The sequence below is a fragment of the Melanerpes formicivorus genome, unplaced genomic scaffold (assembly GCF_026170545.1).
Source record: "Melanerpes formicivorus ecotype bairdi unplaced genomic scaffold, bMelFor1.0.p_v2 SCAF_23, whole genome shotgun sequence".
In the NCBI taxonomy this organism is placed as follows: domain Eukaryota; kingdom Metazoa; phylum Chordata; class Aves; order Piciformes; family Picidae; genus Melanerpes; species Melanerpes formicivorus.
In genome coordinates, this window is record NW_027142375.1 from 5,610,511 (window position 1) to 5,636,053 (window position 25,543).

Consider the following 25,543-nt stretch of genomic DNA (forward strand, 5'->3'; position numbering starts at 1 on the left):
CACAGCAAGGTAAAAACTTGTTATACAGCAGAAGCCCTGAAGCTAAAACATTTTGGGGCAGAAGATGGCTGCAAGGTATTCTAGACTGTTTATGAAAGGTTGTAATCTTATGGTGTTCTCTCATGCCCAGGCCTGACCAACTCCATCTCTGCTGAATGTTACTAACACATCCAGGCAATCTTTTAACTGGGACTACAGAAACCATATGGTATTTGTTGAAATATCAAGGGGACCAATCTCATTTGTTGTATTTCTACCTCATCGTTCAGAGAAATATGTCAAAATTATATTGACCAAGTGCCTACACTATAGGATCAGCTTTCTCTCTTATTAGGTATAAATCAAAATAAATATAGAAACAACGTGAACTCTCTAAATGAAAACCTGTTACATATGTAAATGACTGCCCAAAGAAATGTTATGACAGATCAAAGAGTAACAGAGGTAGGGTTACTATGAAAATTTATTAAAAAGGGGTGGGAGGGAGCCTACCCTTTGAGCAAAATAAGTAAAATACTCATTTATTGTTACATTTCATGAGAACTCTAAATTGGCACAATCCTTTGCTTCAAAATTGGTAGCAGCTACTAGCTACTGCTATGACAATTCTGTCCCTGATCACACAGAGCTACCATAGCAAGCACTTTTTTAGGAAATTACATGTTAAAATTTCACACAACCCTGCTTATCCCTTCTCCAGCTAGTATGGAAACAGCAAACACCACAATGTTCCCATGAACTACTTTTTATTTTAATAAAACACATTCTCTCTCTGTGATTTACAACATGGTTCTCCACAGAGGGTAAATCAAAACCCATCACAATCACCTCAATTTATGGATATAACAATACTCAAAATGTTATGAGCTGCACTGTTTCTATTCCTGGCTAATTTACCAACAGGACATATCATCCACTATCCATTCCTCTATCTATCATGCCTTCCCATGCAACGAGGATCCATGCCAGAAAAACTGTATTGCTATATGCATGTGCTCAGTAACACATCCAGCTGTTGGGCTTCATAACGTGATCTTTATGTATGAAAGTAATTGATGTCTTAAAGAAAAAGCAATTAACCACAGAAACAGGACACTGAATGACTCACACAAGTGTTACTGTTATCTGCAGTTCAAAGGAGACTAACCCAGAGTACTATACAAAAAAAAATACAGCTATATTGTCATGATGAAACACAATCACCAAGCTACCCCTTAGGTGTCCATCAAATCCACTGTTAAGTTCTGTTACAGAATGTTTTGACCACGGATGAGTTAATTCTCAAGGCTGCTATAAATCAGCACATGGAAAAGACAGAAATTAAGTTGCATGTAAAGACAGGTACTGCACAGTTTCACAAACAGTAGCTCAGCTCCCAAATACTGAATTTCTTGTGTTCAAGTAAGTTAAAGTCTTCCAAATCCTAGTAAATTCCATTTTTGCATGTTAGGTCACCAGAAAGTCAGATCACCATTTTCAAGATGTCCACTAAAAATGTGGACATTAGGAAATAAAAATTTCCTTTTGTTCTCTAGGGGTACACTGTGGCAGTCAATGCCAAAGCACATCTACAAAGTGAGATAAAATCCTAGGAGAATGGTAATGCAGATTGCTTAGAAAAAGATACCAACTAGAACTGAGGAACAGAAAAATTTTGCTGGAATAGTTAATTAATGACACAGCAAGGCTAAAGACATTAGCTTGAGATACACAAGATTACCAGTTCTGGGCCCCTCAGTTTAAGAAGGGCATTGAGACACTTGAACGTGTCCAGAGAAGGGCAACAAGGCTGGGGAGAGACCTTGAGCACAGCCCTGTGAGGAGAGGCTGAGGGAGCTGGGGTTGTTTAGCCTGGAGAAGAGGAGGCTCAGGGGAGACCTCATTGCTCTCTACAACTACCTGAAGGGTGGCTGTTGCCAGGAAGGGGTTGGTCTCTTCTTGCAAGCAAACAGCACCAGAACAAGAGGACACAGTCTCAAGCTGCGCCAGGGGAAGTTCAGGCTTGAGGTGAGGAGAAAGTTCTTCACCAAGAGAGTCATTCGTCATTGGAATGTGCTGCTCGGGGAGGTGGTGGAGTCACCATCCCTGGAGGTGTTCAAGAGGCGACTGGACGTGGCACTTGGTGCCATGGTCTAGTCATGAGGTCTTGGGTGACAGGTTGGATTTGATGATCTTTGAGGTCTCTTCCAACCTTGGTGATACTGTGATACAACCTGCTGATACTGCAGGTCCTCAGCAAAATTAAATCCCTTTGCAGAGCCTCCCTTCCCTCAAGCAGATCAACACTTCTACTCTACTTGTCTGCAAACTTACTAAACCTACCACCACACTCAGCAATACAACAGTTTAACATTTATCACCTTAAAACAACATCAAAAAACTTAAATTTCATCTACATTATCTTATACCTGGGGATCGAGAGCTCCTGCGCTCCACAGAAAGCACTCTTAAAGATCTGCCAGCTCTGTTCCGCTCCCTTGTTCCGGAGGGCCGTTTCTCAGGGGGTCCTATCGACTAGGCTCTTTGAAGAGCAAGTTTGCTTTCCCAAAACTCAAGGTCCGGATTTTACTCTCTCTCCAACCCTTACCCCTCAGGACTGTGAACTCTGCCAGTCTGTGATTACTAACCACTACAAACCAGACTGCTTCTAATCTTCATGTCACCCATTACATCACTTAGTGACCATCAGGTCCAATATTGCATCCCCTCTGGTAGGGCTGACCTTGATTAAGAAGTCATTCTCAGACTCCAGGAGTCTCCTGCATCACCAACAGCTCACCATGCCACTTTGTCCTTCCACATTAAGCAGTCATGACAATAAAGCCTATGCCTTCTTTCTCCTACACACCTTCCTAGTCTATTTATCTCCATCACTGGGATGCCAGCACACTTGCCCACTGCATCACACAGTTATCAGCCCCAAAAAATAAACCAGTTGTGAAATATAGTGGTAAAAGCTGGGTGGGAGGAGGGGTGGTATTTTTCTCACAGACTACTTCCCTGATCCATTTCACTATGCAGCTGTACAAGCAAAATGAACAAGATAATACAAGGATACAAATAACCAGTATCTATTGAAGACAGCTTTGCTGAGATAGAGGTGTACTTGGACTTGTGACTTAAATAAAAAATTTACTTAAAAAGGTATCCATGGATTTTATTCATTTCAATAAAAAAAAGTCTTAGCAAACAGGACAGAACAGATGAAACCACTGCCCCCTAAAATGAAATGAAAGTCAACATTCAACCCAAAACCAAACACAATGGGGGGAGGGGGAGCAACAAGGAAGCAGAAATTTTACTCTGTATTTATTTTCTATACTATGAAATTACCACTAGGGTTTTTTTTGCCTTTTCTCTCTGTCCAGTACTCTCTATTGCAATACTAGTAGCTTTCTGCACAATTCCAGTCAAAGATTAAACAACACCAGCTTAAACAAGTTTATTTCCTAAGCAAGTTAATCACCTCAGAAAGACAAGGTGGACTTCTACTCCTGCTAGGTAAACAGTCATTGAATCAATGCTTTGAGTTCTATCACAGAAGCCTCCCTTTCCTTGCATACTAGGCCAACACAGGAGGCCATTAATTATTGCTTTCATGATTAGTTAGGATAAATGGTAACATCTCTGCCTCTTTCATCAGTTTTCAAACCACTTCCAGGTAGCTTGTTAATCAGAAACAATCAGTCACTAATTTTTACACTCAAGTCACAGTACAGTCAAACTTTTGTCCATTATCTATCCCAGGACAACTGTATTTTCACAATTTTACTGTAAGCATTATTCATACACACACATAGTTGTAGACAGAGCTGAACAGTTGGCTGCATTGAACTCACTGTACTGAAACTACACTGACAGTATATTCAGCATCAGCTGACAGAGTTACAAAATGAATTTTCATCCTTTTCCCTGCCTCACAATGCTTCCTTCCCCTGTGCTGATGAAATTTAAGTAACTGGAAATTGAGCTGGGAAATTACATTTTTTCAAAAATCCAGTCCCAAAATGCTGGTCTCAATTTCCTGATTAGCACACAAGAGCTTGTTTCACATGAAGAACAGGAAGCACAAGAAATAAGGTGCAGTGCACGAAAGGAAATTTTCCTTTCAGCAGTAGTACTACTTTATGCCAGCTCAACACGCTCCTGAAATGACAGCCAAACTGGTATTACCTGTCACTGCCACAGAAGAATGAAAACTCATACCTCAGTAGTTTATGAAATCTATCATCACCATCAAAATGAAATAAAGATACCTGTCCCTTGTACACAGCATTTGATGTAATCACTGATAAACTGTTTCAGAGAGTTCCTAGTGAGTATTTTTAGAGTCCTGACTGCCTCCTTTATTTAGATGAGCAAAGCAAACACATTCACTTCTCAAGTTACCCTTCAATAATTTCAAAATGGTTATGTGTAATATGAACAGCACCTTCAGAATGTGCCTGTTTGTACATTAATGCCTCCCAGGCACAATTTAGTGACTGTATAGTCTTTGCACATCACATTATAAATGCTTCTGCTGTTACAGAGCACAGAGCTTCTATTTTGCAGTCTTGAATAAAGATGAACAGCCCACTGGTGATCTACAGATTAAAGTGATGCACTTACATTCTTAAAGAGCATATAGTTCTAAAGGAAGTGTTCTCCAGCACCGAGATATTGTTACCCATCTCCCTTCCCCACTGACAAAACATCAATCCTTTAAAGCCCAAATAAAGATTTCTATTAACCATTTAAGAAAGGAATTTAAGCATCATCTGCTAGCAGCGACACTAACAAAGAAACATAGATCAAGATCTTAAATAGAAGCAGATGTAGGAATTAATGGATTTCTATTTCCACACATTAAACTATTAACCTTTAAAAGTAACTCCAAATAATTTAGATGTGGCCTCACCTCTCCTTTTTCCAAGAGTCTCTTTTGAGTCACTTTAGTGATCTCTACTGTTCAGCCTGTTCTAGCAACAAAAATGACTCAGGGACGTGGGCCAGAGTCTCTATTTGTTCTTTCCATACACATTTCACCCTTTACTCTGGCTCATACCTTTCATATAATCCTATTCACATCACTCTGTACCCACACATCTCTTCTCAAAACATCTCCATTTAATTCTGCACAAGACCACTGTATGACACCTTCCCTTTACTCCAGCAGACTTAAAGCATACTCACTTCTCTGGTTCTAATCTCCCATTTGATCTTTGTTATAAAACTCACATTCTAATAAGCACGAACCAATATATCACTTGAGTGATGTTCCACTTAAGTTTGAGAAAGCTTTTACTGTTGTTGCCATTTTTGTTTTCTAACTGGCAATAGAAGACAGAGACATTTGAGAAGTAGTAATAGAACAAGCCTTACTTACCTTGAAAATCCCAACCCAGTCTTTCTGATGAGGATGGATGAACTGGGTCAGAGTGTAGTGACATTCAAGGTGGGCGTTCGGAAGGTAACTTTTTGCCACATTTTGAAAAATCACATGTGCAAAATTGGAAGTCTGCAAAGTGCTAGCTGAAGATGGAACTTCTTGAAAGGATGACATGATGGATCTGAAACAAAATTGTAGAAGTTGCTACTTCAATTGAGCGGAAAGATGTATTAAGTTACAAAAATTAATCTATTTACACACACAAGAAACCCAACAATTAGCTCCTCTGTTCCAAAAATAGACAGCTATAGACCAAGTTCACCAACATGCACTGCCTCAGCATCACTCCAAAGCAATCACCTCTCAGAATAAATGGGCAGTCATTTCAGCAATGACATCAAGATGTAGAAAAATCACTGCTCAGCTGAATGCCCCCCAGGATTCTCTCTCAGATACAGCAACAGAAAGTGCACAATAAAAGTGATGGTCTGAAAACACAGCAGGGTTCATTCTTAATGAAATATTCTTAGTAGTTTTGGATAGAATAGAATAAACCAGATTGGAAGAGACCTTCAAGATCATTGTGTCCAACCTATCAACCAATCCAACCCACCTAAACAACTAACCCATGGCACCAAGCACCCCAGCAAGTCTCCTCCTGAACACCCCCAACGACAGCGACTCCACCACCTCCCTGGGCAGCCCATTCCTAACATCCAGCCTAAACCTCCCCTGGCACAGCTTGAGACTGTGTCCTCTTGTTCTGGTACTGGCTGCCTGAGAGAAGAGACCAACATCCACCTGTCTACAACCTCCCTCCAGGTAGTTGAGAGCAATAAGGTCACCCCTGAGTCTCCTCTTCTCCAGGCTAAGCAGCCCCAGCTCCCTCAGCCCCTCCTCACAGGGCTTGTGTTCCAAACCCCTCACCAACTTCGTTGCCCTTAGAAAGCCTCCATAGCTTCCCTACTTAAAGTTTTTTCTCAGAATCTGTACTGCGCAGTGCTTTTCACAGCATTTTTAAATACAAAGTCTGTCTTTCCCTCTCAGTAAAAGTAGTAAAATTCCATTTTAAGGCATTTTTTAAATGCAAGACCAAGGCCTCTGAACAGAAGGGTTGTTTGTTTTTTCTTTTCCTCTTCCTCAGGAGTTCCCTTGCCTCTATTTATGAGTCTATGGTTATCCTTTACTTCTCTCACTGTTCCCAGCCCTGCATGTTCAGTTTCATTACTATGCATGGTCGAGGGATTAACACTAATCAGTCGGACTGCAAAAGCTTTTAATCATGCTTTCCATTCACCACCTCATTCAGAAAACACAGTGCTAAAAATTACAGCCATTCAAAATGCTTCACAAGCAGAACAGGAAGGTCTTCATAAGATTCAGCAATATCTGCCAAAAATCCAAGATGGGAAGTGGAGAATTTCAAGTGCTTGATTGCGATGTACAATAACTGGTTTGTCAAAACATTTTCTATTAGGAGCACTGGGGCCTTTCACATCTAACATATTTCTTCTGGTTGCTACTAATGTGATTTTATACTGACCAAATTCACATTTTGTATGAGGCAACTGCCAATCTGACACAATATATTACTTTCATTGATGCTACACATGGAAACCAATCCCAAAAAGGGATGGGCCACTGCAAATCTCAAGTTCAAAGACAAAAGGCTATAGGAAACACACGCAGCCTTAAAAACAAACAGAAAACCCCCACACCCTCTTCACCAGTTAAAAACTAAGTAGCAAAAAGCTATCTTTTCCTAAGAGAATACACACTCTGAAATAAACAGGTATTTGTCGTTAAAAACGAGAAGAACCTTCAACAAGGATTGTTTATATTTAAGCCCTCAATGTTTTGAGCTTATTACTGCCTAATTTAGTGTAACACATGAAGGTGATTATTGCATTATTTTGATGTATCAGATGTTCAACAAAAAAGGAGGGTTTTTACCCTGAATAAAAGCAATGAGATAAAATGCCAAGCATGTGAATATTAACAGATATATAAGACAAAACCAGCAACTTACACAAGCAATAAATTGGGTAAAGGCTAGCTTTGAGAGACAGTAAGACACACTTAAATTATCTCAGTTATCCAGCTACAGAGTCCACAAAATCACAGGAAATTTTACAGTATAGTAAACCCCCAGAAAACTCCCACACCTCTCAAAACAGGGGATCACATTTAAGACCACTCAAATCTACTCTGAACTATAAATGCTGTGAAGCAGCAGCTCCTACAAATCTAAAAGAAAAAGAACAGCCTTCATCTTTTTCAAATACAATAAATAATTAATTTAGTTGTACCTGAAGCCAAATAATATTGACATGAAACAGTCTGTTCCAGTTCTCATTACTCATAATAAGCGCAAAAAGAATTCACGCAGCATTAATAAAAGGGGAAAATGAGATTAAAAAATAAAAAGGAAGAAAACCCACCACAAAAAAAGAATCCAAACATTCATTTCTGCACCGTTTGCCAGCTGCCGCTGCCAAGTACTAGCCCTAAATGAAACCAGTAAAAGGCAACCACTTTCCAGGCCCAAAGCAGACCTATTCGCAAATCTGAATTTGTACAGACCAGCAGAATTATCCGGGATTACTGTTCTCCAGTAGGAAAATCCCCGGAGCTTAGGTGAAGCAGAGATCTACTTACAGTTCAAGGGTAGGGTAGGGGATGCTGGGTGCTTTCTTATTTAGCTCACCGCTACCGGTTGGGAAACAGGAGAGGAGGAGGAGAAAGCAGAAGAGCTACATTTAGGCTTCATTACTATCATATGACAAGCGACTCCCTCTAGGAGGCTGAACGACGTGGTTGATTTTACGTACCGAAAAGGACGGGAGGAAGAAAAGCTCGTCAGGCAGGAAAAACAATAGCAGGACGAGCCGCAACACCCCAAGCCGTCTTCTCCGGGAGCCCTTCAGCTGCGGTCCCGGCGAGACAGGGCGCAACTGACAACCCCAGCCCCTACCTGCTCTACTCCTCTATTCCACGGGGCCAGCCTGCGCCTTTTCTCCTCCTGCCCCTTCCCCACCCCCCTGCACAATCAGCGGCCGGCGCGGCCGCACCTGCCCGCCGGGGATCACCTTTGCTCCTGGCCTTCAGAATGCGCTCGCCACCGCGACGGCGGCGGGGCGCCCTGTCACTTCCCACGGCACAGCCTCCCGCACTCAGAGACAGCCGCCGCTCCCCCTTTACCCCCCCCCTCCCCGCGGACTGAGACCGGCCCGAAACAGATGTGGGGGGAGGAATGGGGGACAGCTTCCCAGTGGCGCAGAACCGAAGCCCACGGCCTAACGACCCCGTTCGCCCCAGTGGTTGCCGGAAGCTGACAGCAAAGGAGAAGTGAAACCCATTCGTCCCCCATAGCCAGGCCCAAGAAAGCCCCTTACCTAGATAGATGCGGAGAACGTCCGTGACATCAACAACATGGGGCCTCCGCCATCAGCGCCTCATAACCCCGCCCGCCCGCGTCACTTCCAGCCCCGGCCCTGCCCGCTCGGGGCGGGCCAGCGGCAGCCAGCCGGAATCGGAGCCCCGCGCCGGAGCTTCGCGGGTCTTCCCGCCCTCACACAGGTACGGTGCTTCAGGTGAGGCCAGAGCATCTGGCCTGTGCTGTGAGCCCAGCATGGGTAGAGCAATCTAGCCGTCACCTTTATAAAGGTCGTCTTCCGCTTAACATAGTTCTTTACCTAGACGTTGGGTATTACAACATGGTAATATTCACATACCCTAACTTACTCATCTTCTCCTCGGTCCCATTTCCAAAACACAGGCGTACTTGCACGTCCTAAGTTTACACCATTAATATCCCAGCCTTCTTAGGTCTACCCAAGCCAAGAGAGGGTTGAGACACGAGTTACCAGAAATGCTTACACACAGTTCTCCTGCTTGCATACACTGGCAGATCTCCATGAAAGCACATTACCTCATAAATACACTGACTACTTGGTTTTCACCCAAAGACAAGTCACTTACAAGAGTAACAAGGAACACTGATGAGTAATCTTCATTCGTGGGCAGGACTTCTCCCAGTTGGTTGCTACCACAAATTGTCTTCAGGTCATCACCTTTACTCTTTGCTACTACTGTTTCTTATATGTTTTCATGTGTATTCTCAACAAATAGGTTATATGAAGAAAGATGATGATTGAATTAATTACTACAATAATTTACTTAGGTTTTTTATGAGTATACTTACTTTTTCTTGGTAGGACCTAGTAGAAAGGAAACTAAGATGGAGCACAGAAACTGTCCTTTTAAATAGGGTTATTCATTGAACTTGATTCTGTTTTACACTTCTTGCTTCTGAAAACAGCCTTATGTCTTCAGATGTGTAACAGGCTACTGAGTATTCCTCTGATCTGTATTACACAATAATCTCTTAGCATATATGCCATTTTCCCTTGAAAGCAATCAATTCTCTGCACTCTCTCCTTTAAGACAAGACCAATTTTTGTAGTGGAAAATTAAACACGTATGTTAATCAGGAAACCAATAAATATTTCTAAGGAGGTGGAGAGAACTATTTCTTCTTATCTCTGTTCTCCATTTCCTCTCCTCACTGCTCTTTATGACCTGATAAAGGGCTAAGAGTGACAAGACACTTCTCACATGGGCTTGGGAAGAATTTGAGGTTTACAGTAGCTAGCTGAGGAGTATCAATAAGACTTAACATGTAGTTTTGCTTTCATTTAACACCATTATAATGCTGAGTTGTGGGAATATAATGGGAAGTTTTAAGTAAAGCTGTTCTTTCGTATCACAGTTTTTACTGTGAATGTTTGGGGGGCAAATCTGTTTCCTAATTTAAAGAAAATATCCCAAATTCTGGTTTGGTTTTTTTTTTTTTTAAGAAGCTTGAGGTATTTCTGTGTTGAGTTCATAAACATCCAGTCAAAAGAGTTAGTTATGGTTTAGTCATAATTCAGTGTTATTTCTGTTGCTAACTCTGTATTTAAGAGGTAAAACAAGGTACTTGCATTGGTTCTTACAGTATCACAGTATCACTAAGGTTGGAAGAGACCTCAAAGATCATCGAGTCCAACCTGTTTGTTGTTGAAAAACAATTCGCCTGGATATTTACTTCCAGAAAAATGGCAGAGCCTTTTTCTTAGTGTCTCAATTTTGTAAGAACATAAGAGGACAAATTAACAATAGAAAGTTCAGACTGTGGTTTTGATAGAAATATTAAGGAAGGTAAATATGAATGTGAATGTAATAACTGGATTAGAGCGTGACTAGATTCAACACAAGTTTGAAATTCAGTCTAGGACATAAAAATCCCCTGCTTTGTAATTATACTAAGACTTCCTTTGCCATCATGAGACTAGTCCTTCATCAAGCATGAGATGAACAAGGAATAAAAACCTTAAGCAGCTAACTTGAATTGCCAAAGGAAGTATGAGGCAATTATGGAGTTTCAGGAAACCGAGGCGACTGTGGAAAACATTTGCTATTTTCATACTATCTTTTAAACCTCTGAGCTCCTTTAGCAGTTTATAGCCTTGGAATTACAAATGGGTCCCCATCACATCTGTTTAACCCAGAATATATTTGAACTCTTATTCAGATCCAGAGCCTAACATTTTTTCTGTTTGCTTTCTGTCTTACAGCCTGACCCAAAGTCATGATGAGTTTTGGATCCAGCCCCGAATTCTTCCCTTGAGGCTCATCTCTGCTTTATATGGGTGACAGAAAAAAGATAGATTTCTAGTTTGTATTGCTAGAGGAAGACACTTTATGCTGTGGATATTCAATCCATTGGTGTGCCATGATGGTATTGATGACGTGTGGTAAGTAAATGCCTTGGTTCTAATTATTGGATTTGATTTTGGTTTGACTCCTACTTCAGCACTCCCAACTTTTGAAAGTATAGGCCATGTGAGGTGTAAAATACATATATTGATGTCACTAATCAGAAGCTCTTTCTGGTCACATTGTAAAGCACACTTAATCAACTTCTTTAAGATCATGTTACGGAGAGCTATTAACTCTACTCTTAAAACAGTTAGTTACAAATAATGTTTTATATTATGGCTGACAAGACTTAATTGCCCAGCGTTGAGGAAGTCTAATCACAGGGCATGCAGACTTTGCCTTCCAGTAAGATATGTGCAACTGTTGTTAATGTTTCCTATTAAGGAGAAAGTCTCTCTCTGTGTATTTTGGATTTCTTTTCCAGCATTTAATTGCAGCTGATGAAGAAAAGCTATTCAAAAGCTGCCAGGGTTTTTAAATCTGTGTGAGATTGATTAAATTTGTGGGTTTTCCCAAAAGAGTATAGGTGAGAGCAGACATGTAAATTGTGTATGTGTGTGCATGTATGTGTGTAACAGAGGGAGAAGAGAGCAAGAGCTTACTCCTGAGGTGTGAGACTTGGCAGCGCTGCACTGTACAATGGGCACAAGAAACCGCATGTCTGTAAATGACCACATTTGAATTGCTGTTACTTCTCTGTTGGGTTACTGTATTGTTAAAGTGAAAAGGAATGTTTTTAATAAATGCAAATAATGAATTAAATGCTTGCACATACCGAGGCTTTCTACTCTCTGGTGTGTAATTAACATATGTGCACTGGAGACCCAGGTCTGGGGGAGTGTTTCATTTCTTATTTATGATGTTTGCAATGGTTTTTTTCCTTCTAGCATACCTCTTCCTGGCATATACAGAACTGCATGTAAATAAGCACTGAGTAGGTGTCACTTAAATCTTAGCAGATATAGAACAGGTAAATAGAATCATAGAATTTAGTTAGGGTTGGAAGGGACCTCAAGGATCATCTAGTTCCAACCCCCCTGCCATGGGCAGGGACTCCTCACACTAGATCAGGTTGCCCAGAGCCACATACCTTTGTTTGGTATGCTTTGGTAGATTTACTGTTCCTCCCAGCCTTTTATCTTTGCTATCTGAGAGTAATAGGAAGCTCCCAAATGACCAACATTTTGCTTTCAGAGGCAAGAAAACTGCATGTGGCAGGAAACAAACAAGCAATGAGATTTCCAAGTTCTTGTACCTCAAGGCACAGTGCTTAACCCTGAGGGAGTGAAAACAGAAAGACATGTTCCACAGCTACCTACAGTGTGCTTCTTGTATCCCTTTCTGGGTTTCCCTCCGGCACTGGCTGCCACAGTTGACAGAGCACAGAAGCGTCTGTGCACTGTGTTTGCAAGAAGCTTGGCAGCTTTCCTGTTTCCTTGTAATAGTATAGATTTTTCACAAAGGATCTAAAGATGACTGAGTCATACTAATGCTGTCTCCTGGTCCCCTATCCTGGATCTAGGAGTTCTGGACACAGTACTGGACACAGTACTCAAGGTGTGGCCTGAGCAGTGCTGAGTACAGGGGCAGAATGACTTTCCTGCTCACCACACTATTCCTGATACAGGCCAGGATGCCATCAGCCTTCTTGGCTACCTGGGCACACTGCTGGCTCATGTTCAGTCTATATTGTCCAAAGTGTAGTTACCTGCTGTTGTGTTTTGGAACTGGAAACTTTCAGTCCAAATATAATTTACATTACTAGCATGGGTAACAATTCTTACTCCTTAAAATAGTATTGTCACAGCCATGACATGTGGCTTTCATTTACTACATGGCAAAGGGTCTAATTGGCCTGTAATAAGTGTTTTGTACACAAACACCATAGTTAGAAGCTGCTTTTACAGTGTGTGTTTCAGTTATCTTTACTGGGATATGTCAGTGGGCAGCATTCCCTCTGTATTTCTGCATATTTTGAATATACCATGTTTGTGCTGAAGGAGACTCTTTAAAGCTTTATGGAACTGCCTGCTAAAATGCTGCTACTGAGACTTGACTGGGCTTGTCAACACTACTAACATTGCCTGTAAATAGTGCAGCATTTCCTTAAAACTGGGTGATAAGACACCAAGTTATCTTAACAGTTTTTGAGAACTTTACCCATTACAAATTGACCATTGAGATATAAATATATATATATATATTAATTTTAGCACTCCCAGAATCCACACATTTTTCTGTCTGTTAGAAGAGATGCCAAAAGCAAACTCGATCTGTAGTTCTCTCTCTCCTTCCCAGACCTTTCTCGACTTGCAGTCCCCATTCTGCTGCAATTAGTCAACCGCCAAGGGAAAGTACACTGGCCAAATATCCTTCCTAGTCTTTTTCTAAATTCAAATATAGTTAGCCTTAGTTTTTGTTGTATTAATCACAGGGTCACTGGGCCAAATCAGCTCATTTGTCAATGGGAATTTCCACAAGCTTCCAAGGGGGATGAATTTTTCCCCATAAAAGCACAGATCTTGAGAACTGGATTCATTCAGTGTCTAACACCACCCGGATTTGCCATTTACATACTGCTTTTTGATCATTTTACACTCAATATTTCACTTGGAAATCATTTATATCACAACTGTACATGGCCCTCAGTATTAATGGATAGCATGAAACACAGTGATGGTATGAAAGTTATTTCCAATAGGGCTCATGAAGAACAGCTGAGCAAGTACAACCTCCTGACCTCAAAGTGTTTGTTTGCTGGGAACTATATTCCAGTTCCCTGCATTTAATCTGTCTTGGACCAGGCTGACATTCCCCCTCTAGATTTATTGTAGAATAGAGGCTATTACAAACACAGCATTGTCACTGCTTATCTAACAGGATTATATTACTCTAGTGATAATGATACATTCATCTTTAAAGGTTTCTTACCAAGGTTTGATTACACATTCAGTGAAAATAAGGTGTTACTGGGAGGGGAAAAAAACATCCATGAGTGTATACTATATTAGTTTGACATTAATTTCACACTATATTTATTATTAATAACAACAACTTTGACTATACTGATTGTCCTAAATCAACAGCTCTGGGTTCTGCAAACTTGTCATGATGTTTTTTTCTTGTGCACCTTCTTTTGCATGTCACTGATGTTTCCTATATTCTACACAGCTAAAAGTCCAAAGGAATTAAATGTATTATTAATTGCAAGCACAAAACATAAAATTGAATCAAAATTTTACAACTAAGTATAGAAAATAAATGCTGGTTTCTTATGTTGAATTATAGTACTCAAATACCCATATCTCTTTGTCAGAAGTCAATTAATTGCTCTCCTGATCTGCAGTAGGTTATGCTACTTGTTACTAATTCTTCTAGGAAGCCAATGAGGAGTAATATCCCCTAATGCACCTTACTGGTCCAGGAACTTTATGTTCTTAAGAATTTCACTAGGAGCAAGAACACCTCTCATTTTGTCATAGCCAAGACTTTGCTTAGGAACATTCCACACAGAGAAAATGTTTCTGAAGAAATGTGTTTCACATTGTGGTGCAGGAAAACAAAAAGACTGAGTTAGTGCAAGGATTGCTCTTTCTGTATAATAAGGAGGTTCAGGATTTTATCAGAGTAATGTGAAGCTGATGCTTTTAGACTGATATACATATGTTGGTTGGAAAAAAAACACTTTTCCTGGTTTTTTTGTATGCATGCATCTTTTCCTGGGCGACAGTTACCTCACCTTACTTGGACTCCTAAGTTTGAGATCAATGAGAGGACACAGTCTCAGGCTGCACCAGGGGAAGTTTAGGCTTGAGGTGAGGAGAAAGTTCTTCACTGAGATAGCTGTTAGCCATTGGAATGGGCTGCCTGGGGAGGTGGTGGAGTCGCCATCCCTAGAGGTGTTCAAGAGGGCATTGGATGTGGCACTTGGTGCCATGGTCTAGTAGTCAAGAGGTCTTGGGTGACAGGTTGGACTTGATGATCTTGGAGGTCTTTTCCAACCTTGTTGATTCTATGATTCTATTCTATGATTTTCCACATTGCTTTTCCCTGTTCCCCTAACATGTTAATTCTCTTTTCCTATGCTAGTACTCCATAACTGGCAGAAGGGCACTGAGTGACTGGTTTTTGCAATTCCCAAACCAATCAGTATGTTCTATATATAGTGCATTACATGTAGAAGTAAAAATGAAATGACCATGATTGATATCAAATATGTAGCCATACTTCTTCTGCAGTTTGTTTCCTTTTTCAGCTGTTTTTTACAATAGGTGTGCATTGAAATCTGAACAAAAGTTTCCCTCCTCTTTGCATTTCTATATCATGTGAAACAAGCATGTGAAAGTAAGATACTGTAGAGAAACACTGTCAGATTCTAAATCCATTAAAATAATTGTAAATATGATGTTTTTTTTCAGTTAAAACACAAAAAGTAAACCAAGCTCAAATGCTATAGGATGCTGTAGAGGTTGCTGTTCTCACACTTCAACTTTTGTTTGTTTGTTTTTTGTTTTGGTGTCTATTTTCCAAATGGAACAACTCTCTATAGTTCATGGTACAACATATATGCAGTCCTCCCTGTACAACATCTCACATTCCTTTGAGAAAAATGCTGTGAGTACAAGGATTGGTTATTTAGATGAAGTCTCTTCAGGGACTTTGGAGAATCCACAGAATTTTCCATGAAATTTAATAAGATAAGGTATCTCTAATGCATTCTGCTTGGATGGGACTTTGAAAAGAACTTGAAGAAGATCACTAAATTCTTCTAGGAAATAAGTGCTTGAATCTTTTAAATTCTTCTAAGAAACCCACTCAGAACAGTCTAGCCTAAACATCATAATGGGATTTATTAGAGCTAAATAGAAGGAAAAACTTACAGCATTTGACTGAACTTGGTATCAGTTAGTACAAATACATATTGCATTGATACCTGCCAGATGTACCAGTGAGATGCACTCACTTTACAAACTGTAGTACACACACTTCTGACAGAACAGACATTAAGTCTTCATACCAAAAGAAAGTCTCTGACTTCCCCCAGGGAACTACTTTCCCACAGAAGCCTGCAATTTACTTCCCCTTAAGTATATGCAGTATTTCAAATATCACATATATTTAGCTCATGGCTGATTGCTAAATTACAGACTGTTTTGTTTTGTTTAGTTTGTGTTGGGTTGTTGGTGGGGTTTTTTTCCCTCCAGGCAAAAATGACCACTTGCATTGCTGCTTATACATTCCATGTTGTTAGCTAACGAAGTGCACACGGCTAGGAAACGAGTGCTGCCCTGAGAATCCCAACTCGAATATTTCCAGGCGTGAAGAATGCTATGTTATGATGGACTCAAGGTCCCTCTAGCCCAGTAGTCTTGTCTCTGGCAGTGATCCATCAGACAGGAAATATGCAGAGATATTTCTCTGGAATGTACTCCCAGCTGCAACCTTCCCATCTTCTCTTTAATCTTAACCCATATGCTCTCAACCAGCTCAGCATCCTTTCGCAGATGGATCTCCATTGGTTCCAGCTGGTCACTGATGTAGAGGGAGGTCTGGAAATGATACTAGTAACAGCTACAAAAAAAAAGCTCTGACCTGAGAAGAGTAACCTAATGACTAAGGGAGTACCCATCATTCCCCCACAACAATGTAAGGTGACTTTTTTCTGTCAGGAAAATAAATTCAGTGTCTTGGTTCAAGAGAGATGAACATGGCCATTGTAGGAATGGAGCTGAAGCCCTGCTCTGAAGAACAAGATGCTACTTTTAACTATGATTTAGCTTTTGTTTCTCATTAGCCTATTGATTGGCAATGAATTATTTTTCCCCAGGTTGAGTCTGCTTTGCCCAAAAAGATGACTGGCGGGTGATCTCCCTGTCCTTATCTCAAACCCACCAGCCCTTCCTTGTATTTTCTCTGAGTGATAGAGTGGTTTTGGGTGGGAACCTAGAGTCCACCTGGGGTCAACCCACCAAACGAAGACAGTCAGAAGCTGTAACAACTGTTTGTCATCTGACTAGGCAAAATTAGCGTAAGGTGGCCTTTTCCCTCACTCCAAGAACGCGTTTACGCCTTGCTGCAGCAGCTCAAACCCGCTCCTGCCTTCCCTCCCAGTCCTCCGCCAAGCCTCCCTCCTCGCCGCGACACAGGAAGGGGAGGTCGCAGCCGTCAGACACAGGGAAGAGAAAGGCTGAAAGGAAACACCTCCCCCAAGGGGCCTATAGACTGCAGGACAAAATTACTCCCGGCTCCTCTTCCCCAATAAGCTTCCCCAGCGCCGACCCGGCCCCCACCCCGCCCCTCTTCTCGCTCCGGGCGTGGGGAACGGCACCGCCCCATCCGTCACGAGGCTGGCCAGCCGTGGGGCGGAGGCTGTGCGCTTCGATTGGCTGAGTCCCGCCAAGAGGAGTCTGTGGTTGGCTGCGGCAGCTGCCGCTCACAACTCCCGGGTGGCGGCGGGCGGTAGCGGCGGGCGGGGAGGTGCCGGGGCGGGTCGCGGCTGCCAGGAGGTCACTCGGCGAGGGGGTGCAGCATGGCCGCGGCTGTGGTGCTCGGGGGACCTGCGTGCTGGTGGCGCTGGCACAGGCGGGTGCGTGCCGCCCGCGCGGCGATGGGTAAGGACCTGCCCCTCCTCCCGTCCCGAGCGATCCCACTCTGACCGCCGGGCGGTCGCTGCCCGGCGAGGAAAGGTTCGGCCTTTCCAGGGGCTCGGCCGGCGAGCGCTGCTGCAGCGCTGCCTTTAGCAGCTGCGGGCCCTTGGCGCCCGACGGGCCCAGCCCAATGGCCAGCCCCGCGCCTGGCAGGCCCCGAAACCGCCCCGCCGGGCGGCTCTGGTGAGGGGCCCTTCGATGGAGCGCGGGGCGGTCATGGCTGGCGCGGCGTGTGCCTGCAAAGTGGCTCCCGCTGCCGGCTTACTCGAGGCCGCACCGGAGCTTCGGAGTGGTTTATCTCCATAAATGTTTTCACTCACTTGCTTAAAATAGTATTCCTGGAAATTATGAGAACCCTCCAGTATTTCTTGTGGCATCAGTGACATTTTAGCAGTACCTGTCACCTAGAGTTGGGCTGTTCAAGCCTCTCGATTAGTGTATCCGGTTGTTTTCCTTCAACCGAAGGTAAATCCAGCGACATTGCCCCTGTGCCAGCTCCGCAGGCACTCACTCGCCCATATGACTGATTCATGGGCAGTAGAAGGAGCAAACACCTGCGAATGTCCTGTCGGTGCAAGTGAAAGAGGAATGTACATGTACAGCTGGACCTGAACTTCTTACCTCTACAGAGTCCTGAAAATCACATTGCCATTTCCAAGGAGTTTAACTGCTGAAGTAGACAGTTGAAGAGGCACCTTCAGTTATCTTTTCTATGTCATTCCATAGCAGTCTGTTGCTTGTGTATGTCTGTGAAAAGCAAGGCTCCCAACAGATAGGTGAAGAGTTTTCAATTAGCAAAGTGGAAGAAATATATTCTTTTAAATAATTAACTTTTAGGCTCTTAAACCTAATTTGGACTGATCAGGGAAAAGTGTTTGACAGTTTTGAAGTTAGCTTTCAGTGTTATTTTTGCTTGACTGTCTCTGTGCCACTAATGCATGATTTATTTCTTTTATACTTGCAGCTCTGGTGTGCTATGTAATAGCTTAGATGCAGCAGGCATGTTGGTCACAAGACAGGAGAGCTGCTTAGTATCTTTCCTGATACCACAATTGAAAGCATTAGCTTCCAATGTACTTTGAACTCTCTGTGCATGGTAACTGTCAGGTATTTCTGTAAGAGCTTTGAAATCCACCACTCAGATCAATATTTCAATACTCTTGTTTAATGTAGAGAAGGATCTAATTTCTTGGTTGTGAGCATGGGTGTGAAAAGCAACAAAAGCACTATACTGACCCTTGAAGTTGAAAAACATAGTTTATCTGTGCCTGAAGACCCGAGTGGTTGAAGAAGAAATTGTGACTCTCCCAAGAAACTTCCATTTTGCCCACAGCATTTAAACTCTGGCTTACTTAGTCAGTAGTGACTGTGCTGAAAGTCCTCTTGACTCTTGAGAAATGTTTATGGGATGAAGGTCTAAGCATTAAGTCTTCTTAACTGCTAACCTGTACTGCTTAGTTATATGTCAAAGTTTCTCCATCTCTAATGCATTTATCAGGTTGCCATCCTTTTCTTTAGTTTGAGTAATGTAAAAGTTGTCTTCTGGGTATTGATTTCATCAACTGTTACTCTGTGTGAAATGCCATTCTAGTGAAGGAAGTCTGCCAGCTCTGAGAGCTGTCCAACACCACAGCTTGAGTTAACAAGTGAGCTATCTTCATTCACTTACTGAATGCTCCTTAGTTACTTGGTCACTTGCTCTTTGCAGCTGGTGCAGATCATGATGGATTGTTTCTTCTCTGTGTTAACACTAGAGGCTGTTAAATCACCTAGAAGAAAATAGCTGAGGCAGGTTTTGGAGGAGCATCTTGGGTATTTGTTTGTGTATTAGCAAGTTGGATAGAGACCATGTAGTCCTGTGATCTGCAGCTGGCAAGCCGCTGTCAAATGTGCTTCATGGAGAGGATGTATGTGACCTTAGCTTTTTGACAAATGTGAAGAATTCCTTCTGGGGACTGCTAGGGAGATGAAGAGGTGTTAATGAGATATTGTGGCTGATAAAGGAAGATTTTCTGATGAATTAAGATTCATCAAAGAAAACAGTATCCTGCTAGAGAGTGAAAATGTCATCAGAAATAGTTTTGGATGAGTAGTGGGAACCCATTCAGTTAATAGGTAAGTAGTACTTTTGCTGGTAGAGAAGCTGTGTTTCAATTGTCAAAACGATTCTATGCTCTGGTGCAGAGAAGCATTAATTACTAAGTAGGGATTATGACAGAAAGACCTTCTGCTCAGAAGTCCAGCACATTACTTAATTAAGGGATCAGCTGTATACTTGATATTCATTTTAGATGAAAAGTTGTCTTTAATGTATTATCAAATATTTAATGAGGTATAGCTATAGATAAGGAAATGACTCAGACTGTTACAAGAGAACAAGCCTGGTTTTCATCAGCAGATCTTTGCAGAGGCAAGGAAGAGCAAGTGGGATGTTTTCAATGTAAAGCTGGCCAAATTTAGAGTCTTGTAATTGCCTTAAATTACGGTTTTGGCAGGGTGCAGTTTTCAAAATCATTGCATAACCTTTAAAAGTCTGTGACCCTGGGGCAGTTTAAATTCCATTGGCAAAGCTTCTAGGGGCAGAAAGACCTGATACTGCCCAGGTACACCTGCCCTCTCTAACTTCTATGTTTCTCCATCCAGTTCCCTTCAGGATCTAGTTCAGTAGAGGTTTTACGAGATTCCATACAGAAGTCTACACAAAACACAGGTCTCTCTGATCCTTTCTTTCAAAGCAGGAAGGAGAAAAGGGATAAAGTCTTCTGTTGTACTAGATTTTAAGATGTTAAATCAATGGTAAAATCCTTCTTTTAGTAGCTCATATTGAATTGTCATCATGTTGTCAAGTTGCTTCACATGCAACTGCACTTTCTCATAAAGCCCTGAGCAAAACCAGCAAATTCAGTAGTTGAGCATCCTCTGGGATTCTTCCCATGCTCCTATTAAGTCTCACCTACTGGGCTGGAAAAGAACTCAAGATTCCAGAGAGATCAAGAATACTAATATGACTTGCAACCATTTCAAGTAGGAAATTCATGTAGGACAGGAGTATGTGGGCTGTTACACCTTGTGCCAGATTGATCTGTTTCATTTGACTGTGGAGCTAGGGATTTCATCCCAGGAGCTAGAAATTTTGGTAAACATTTTCAAAATAGGTCTTATAATGGCAAAAAGAAAGTAATATGGTTGAGATTACTAGTTGAGAGTTACAGGTTTCTCAGTCCCATTCTTAGCCAGTTGTACTCTGAGGGAAAGCACGGTCTCAACGTACTGGACCTTTCCCAGCTCTGCTGTCTATGGTCCCATTCAGCTCTTAGTTCCTTTTTGTTTGAATACCAAAAGATGTCCTGTGCACTGTGTATTACAGTGTCTGTGTAGTCGAGTATTTGCAGTCAATTCAAGGCAGAGAAGTCCAGAGAAGGGCCACAAGGATGATCAGAGGGCTGGAGCACCTCTCCTATGAGGACAGACTGAAGGAGATGGGGCTGTTCAGTCTGCAGAAGAGAAGGCTCCCAGGTGACCTCATTGTGGCCTTCCAGTATCTGAAGGGGGCCTACAGGAAGGCTGGGGAAGGACTTTTCAGGATCTCAGGGAGTGATAGGACTAGGGGGAATGGAATGAAGCTGGAGGTGGGGAGATTCAGGCTGGAGGTGAGGAGGAGGTTCTTCACCATGAGAGTGGTGAAGCCCTGGAATGGGTTCTCCCTGGAGGTGTTTAAGCCCCGTCCCTGGGGGTGTTTAAGACCAGGCTGGATGAGGCTCTGGCCAGCCTGATCTAGTGTGGGGTGTCCCTGCCCGTGGCAGGGGGGTTGGAACTAGATGATCCTTGTGGTCCCTTCCAACCCTGACTGATACTATGATACTATGATACTGGAGCTGAAATTCTTCCTTGAAAGTGTAAGAATCATTACTTTGGGAAACAATGTAAAATGAAATGTAAACGTGAAATTACCTAAACTTCTAACAGTCATTGAAAGCAATTTGCTTTTCAACCTGAGCAATATCTTTATGTAGAAACTTTCGAAGACAGGTTTTAAGGAATTTACAGGCCAGCTTTAGAAGGGCAGGATTACAATCTGTGCATTCCTGATTTTACTGTCCTAATGAATGTATTTTGTTCAAGGAAAGGCATTCAAAGATTCATAAACTCTTGCTGATTTTGAAATTATCTTTAAGGTAAAATTTTCATGAAGTTATTGGCTAGGTCAAGTGTTTCTACCATAGGCTGACTTTTCAAAGCAAAACACCTTAGTCTGTGTTGCCTGTAAACCCCCAATACAGCAAGAGGGCCATAAGTTGATCTTCCGTCATAGGCTCTGTGAGCACATGTTGCCTTAAAAGAATAATGAAGAATCTCCTGGGAAGAACCCAAGTTCTTTGACTCAGTGTAGCTGTGTCTAGATCTGCTCACAATGAGTGTGATCTGTAGATTAACCTAGGTTGCTGGTTCTGTTCCCAGTGAAGGAGAATTAGTTGCACATGGTATCAGTGATAATTTTAAAAGTGGATCCTGTTGTTTCTGCTGCTGATATTCTGCCCTCTGTTAGAAGCTGTATGTAGACTGGGCATTTTTCCAGCCATGTGATTGCAGCAGGTTATGGTAGATTTTATGTCTGAAGTGAAATGGACTCAATACCACAGGGACAGTTCCTGCAAATGCTTCTGCAATTGATGGGATTAGTTAAGTGTATGTGGGTTTGCAGAATATCAATCCTTCGATGTTTGATTACAGAGTTATTTCAAAACCAAGTCTGTGCCGTGTGTCAAGCAGTAAACAAAGCATAGATATTCAAGCTGGGGGTATCACCTTCTGTGATAGCACCTGTGGAGTTTCATCTAATATGAGGATATGAAAAATTGTGCCTTCTTAAACATCCTCTGTTTGGCAAACTCCCACTGTCTTAAGTAGTCCTTAAAAACTCAGCCATGATTCTAAATGCAACTGATTGGCATTTGCAAAATGTAACTGAAACCATCTCCCTTAGGTATCATAGTATCATTCAGGGTTGGAAGGGACCACAAGGATCACAGTATCACAGTATCACTTAGGTTGGAAAGGACCTCGAGGATCATCGAGTCCAACCTATCAACACCTCATGACTAGACCATGGCACCAAGTGCCACGTCCAATCTCCCCTTGAACGCCTCCAGGGTTGATGACTCAACCACCTCCCTGGGCAACCCATTCCAATGCCGAATGACTCGCTCAGTGAAGAACTTCCTCCTCACCTCGAGTCTAAACCTCCCCTGGCGCAGCTTGAGACTGTGTTCCCTTGTTCTGGTGCTGGTTGTCTGGGAGAAGAGGCCAACTCCCTCCTGGCTACAACCACCCTTCAGGTAGTTGTAGAGGGCAATCAGGTCACCCCTGAGCCTTCTCTTCTCCAGGCTAAACAATCCCAGCTCCCTCAGCCTCTCCTCACAGGGCTGTGCTCAAGGCCTCTCCCCAGCCTTGTTGCCCTTCTCTGGACACGTTCAAGTGTTTCAATGCCCTTCTTAAACTGAGGGCCCCAGAACTGGACACAGTACTCAAGGTGCGGCCTAACCAAAGCAGAGTACAGGGGCACTATGACCTCCCTGCTCCTGCTGGCCACACTATTCCTAATTCAGGATCATCCAGTTCCAACCCCCCTGCCATGGGCAGGGACACCCCACACTAGATCAGGCTGGCCAGAGCCTCATCCAGCCTGGTCTTAAACACCTCCAGGGATGGGGCCTCAACCACCTCCCTGGACAACCCATTCCAGGGTTTCACCACTCTCATGGTGAAGAACCTCCTCCTCACATCTAGCCTGAATCTCCCCACCTCCAGCTTCATTCCATTCCCCCTAGTCCTATCACTACCTGAGATCCTGAGCAGTCCCTCCCCAGCCTTCCTGTAGGCCCCCTTCAGATCCTGGAAGGCCACAATTAGGTCACCTGGGAGCCTTCCCTTCTGCAGACTGAACAGCCCCAACTCCTTCAGTCTGCCCTCATAGGATGTCTGTGAGCTAATTCTATCAGTCTTTTTAAGCAGATTTTCCTCTGTTCTGAGTATCTGGGGATCTGGAGGTTTTCCCAAACTGCTAAAAAAAATCTGTAATTTCAAAATGGCCAATTTAATATTGCACTGTGAAAAGCTAAACCCAACTAAGAAGTAAGAAACTGAGTCAGAAATCGGACTGTTTGTCTAACAACTCCCAATTCCTGTGGATTTGAATATGTTCTAGTTAGGAGTAATTTTCTGTTCTGTGCTTATTCATGAGCTAAGACAGGAGAAAAATTAACAGAGAAAGACAAAAAGAGAAATAATAGAATACAGTGACACAAAACTATTCCAATAATAACACCAATCAGCATGTTGCCTTGTATTCCAGCCTAGCTTGCTGTGCCTTCTGGGGATACTGCAAAATGCAGATTGTTAAGGAAGGTCTTACAGTAAAGAACAAGTTAGTTTCATGGATCTTTACATTGTGAAGAGCTGCTTTAGAAAAGTAATAGAAATGCTTGTTGGCAGCAGGCCTGTCATTGCAGTCCAATTACGGATTGATGTCTTAATAGTAAGATGTGATGATAGCCATGAAAGGTTGTCAAGGCAAAGCAGTCTTACATGACACGGTGGAGACAAGTGAGGCAGAATGCAGAGGAGGAGTGACAGAAAGCAGCATGGGCAAAATTACCTTCTCAGTTCCAGATACTTCCATGAAGGCAAGATTGTGCCTGTTGAGGCAAGTGACCAGATTCTGAAGTAGCTGAGATCTCAGGTACAGTAGAAGAGTCAATGAGATTTAAGCAGGTCATGAATAGGTCTTCTGGGCTGTGACAGGCATAATTTCTGGTGTTAGCACTGAAACACAATAAAAGTATCAAGACAATTTCCTTAAGATTATTAAGAGATTTCTTGATGTTTAGTTTGAGATGTCCAGGAGATAATGTAAGAAAAGAAGGGATCAGGATAGAAGTGAGGAGCCTACAAGAATGAGCCTAGACATGGTAGACAGATCTATGCTTCTGATGAGGTTACATGGAATTCACAAAAACAAGGAAAACAGGCTTGGAAGCAAGGCTAATTTTAAAGTTAGATCAGTGCTCCAAGGATGGAGGTTCCACCACTTCTCTATGTAGCCTGTTCCAGGGCATAACATTTTCCCTCATCAGGGATGCTTTGCTGATTTCTAACCAGAATTTCCCTTCCTTCAGCTTTTGGCCATTGCCCTGTGTCCTGTTATTGTACACCTCTGTGAAGAATCTGGCTTCATTTGCTCTGTATCTCTTCTTCCCTCCTACTCTATAGGTAGTAGAGGACTACAATTAGCTGTTGCTTCTCCAAGCAAAGCAAAGACCTTAGCTTCTGCTCATATCCTATATTCTGCAGCACATCATTCTGATGTCTGCTGGGCTATATGTAGTTGGACCACATCTCCTGTGTATATAGAGTGGTGTCACCAGTTTCTTTGACTTGTTGGGTATACACAGTATGTCATTAACCACGTGCTGCAAGGATGCACTGCTGACTTAAACTCAACTCGTTGACTATGGGAATCTGCCAAGATTCAGCCTTGCTACCCAGTCCTCCTGCAGTGACATCTCCTGCCCCAAGTACAGGACACTGCATTTGTCTTTGTTGAACTTCTTGAGGCCCCCTTCTCCAGTCTTTCTGAATGGTACTCCTGCTCTGCAGTCTTTCAGCCAACATCCCCAGATTGATGTCACACATGATCTTGCTGAGGGTTCTTATGTCCCATCATCACAGTCGTCGATTAAATTTTTGAACAGCAGCAGCTCCA

The 25,543-nt window shown here is 42.5% G+C and overlaps 2 protein-coding genes across 7 annotated transcripts in view; one reads left to right on the top strand and one right to left on the bottom strand.

Annotated features, from left to right (window-relative positions):
• Positions 1-8,849, bottom strand: part of TAX1BP1 (Tax1 binding protein 1) — a 57,843-nt gene extending 48,994 nt beyond the window's left edge. For all 5 annotated transcript variants that reach the window (XM_068152383.1, XM_068152385.1, XM_068152382.1 and 2 more), the window contains exons 1-2: positions 8,767-8,849; positions 5,369-5,552 (exon numbers count right to left, since the gene is read on the bottom strand). In XM_068152383.1, coding sequence (XP_068008484.1) covers positions 5,369-5,545 — 177 coding nt within the window. In that variant the 5' untranslated portion in view covers positions 5,546-5,552; positions 8,767-8,849. The remainder of the gene's footprint in view (positions 1-5,368; positions 5,553-8,766) is intronic.
• Positions 8,850-17,616: 8,767 nt separating this feature from the next.
• Positions 17,617-25,543, top strand: part of HIBADH (3-hydroxyisobutyrate dehydrogenase) — a 95,236-nt gene continuing 87,309 nt past the window's right edge. Inside the window, exon 1 of one of the 2 annotated variants that reach the window (XM_068152378.1) lies at positions 17,617-17,745. In XM_068152378.1, coding sequence (XP_068008479.1) covers positions 17,664-17,745 — 82 coding nt within the window. In that variant the 5' untranslated portion in view covers positions 17,617-17,663. The remainder of the gene's footprint in view (positions 17,746-25,543) is intronic. The other variant, XM_068152379.1, reaches the window with a different exon arrangement.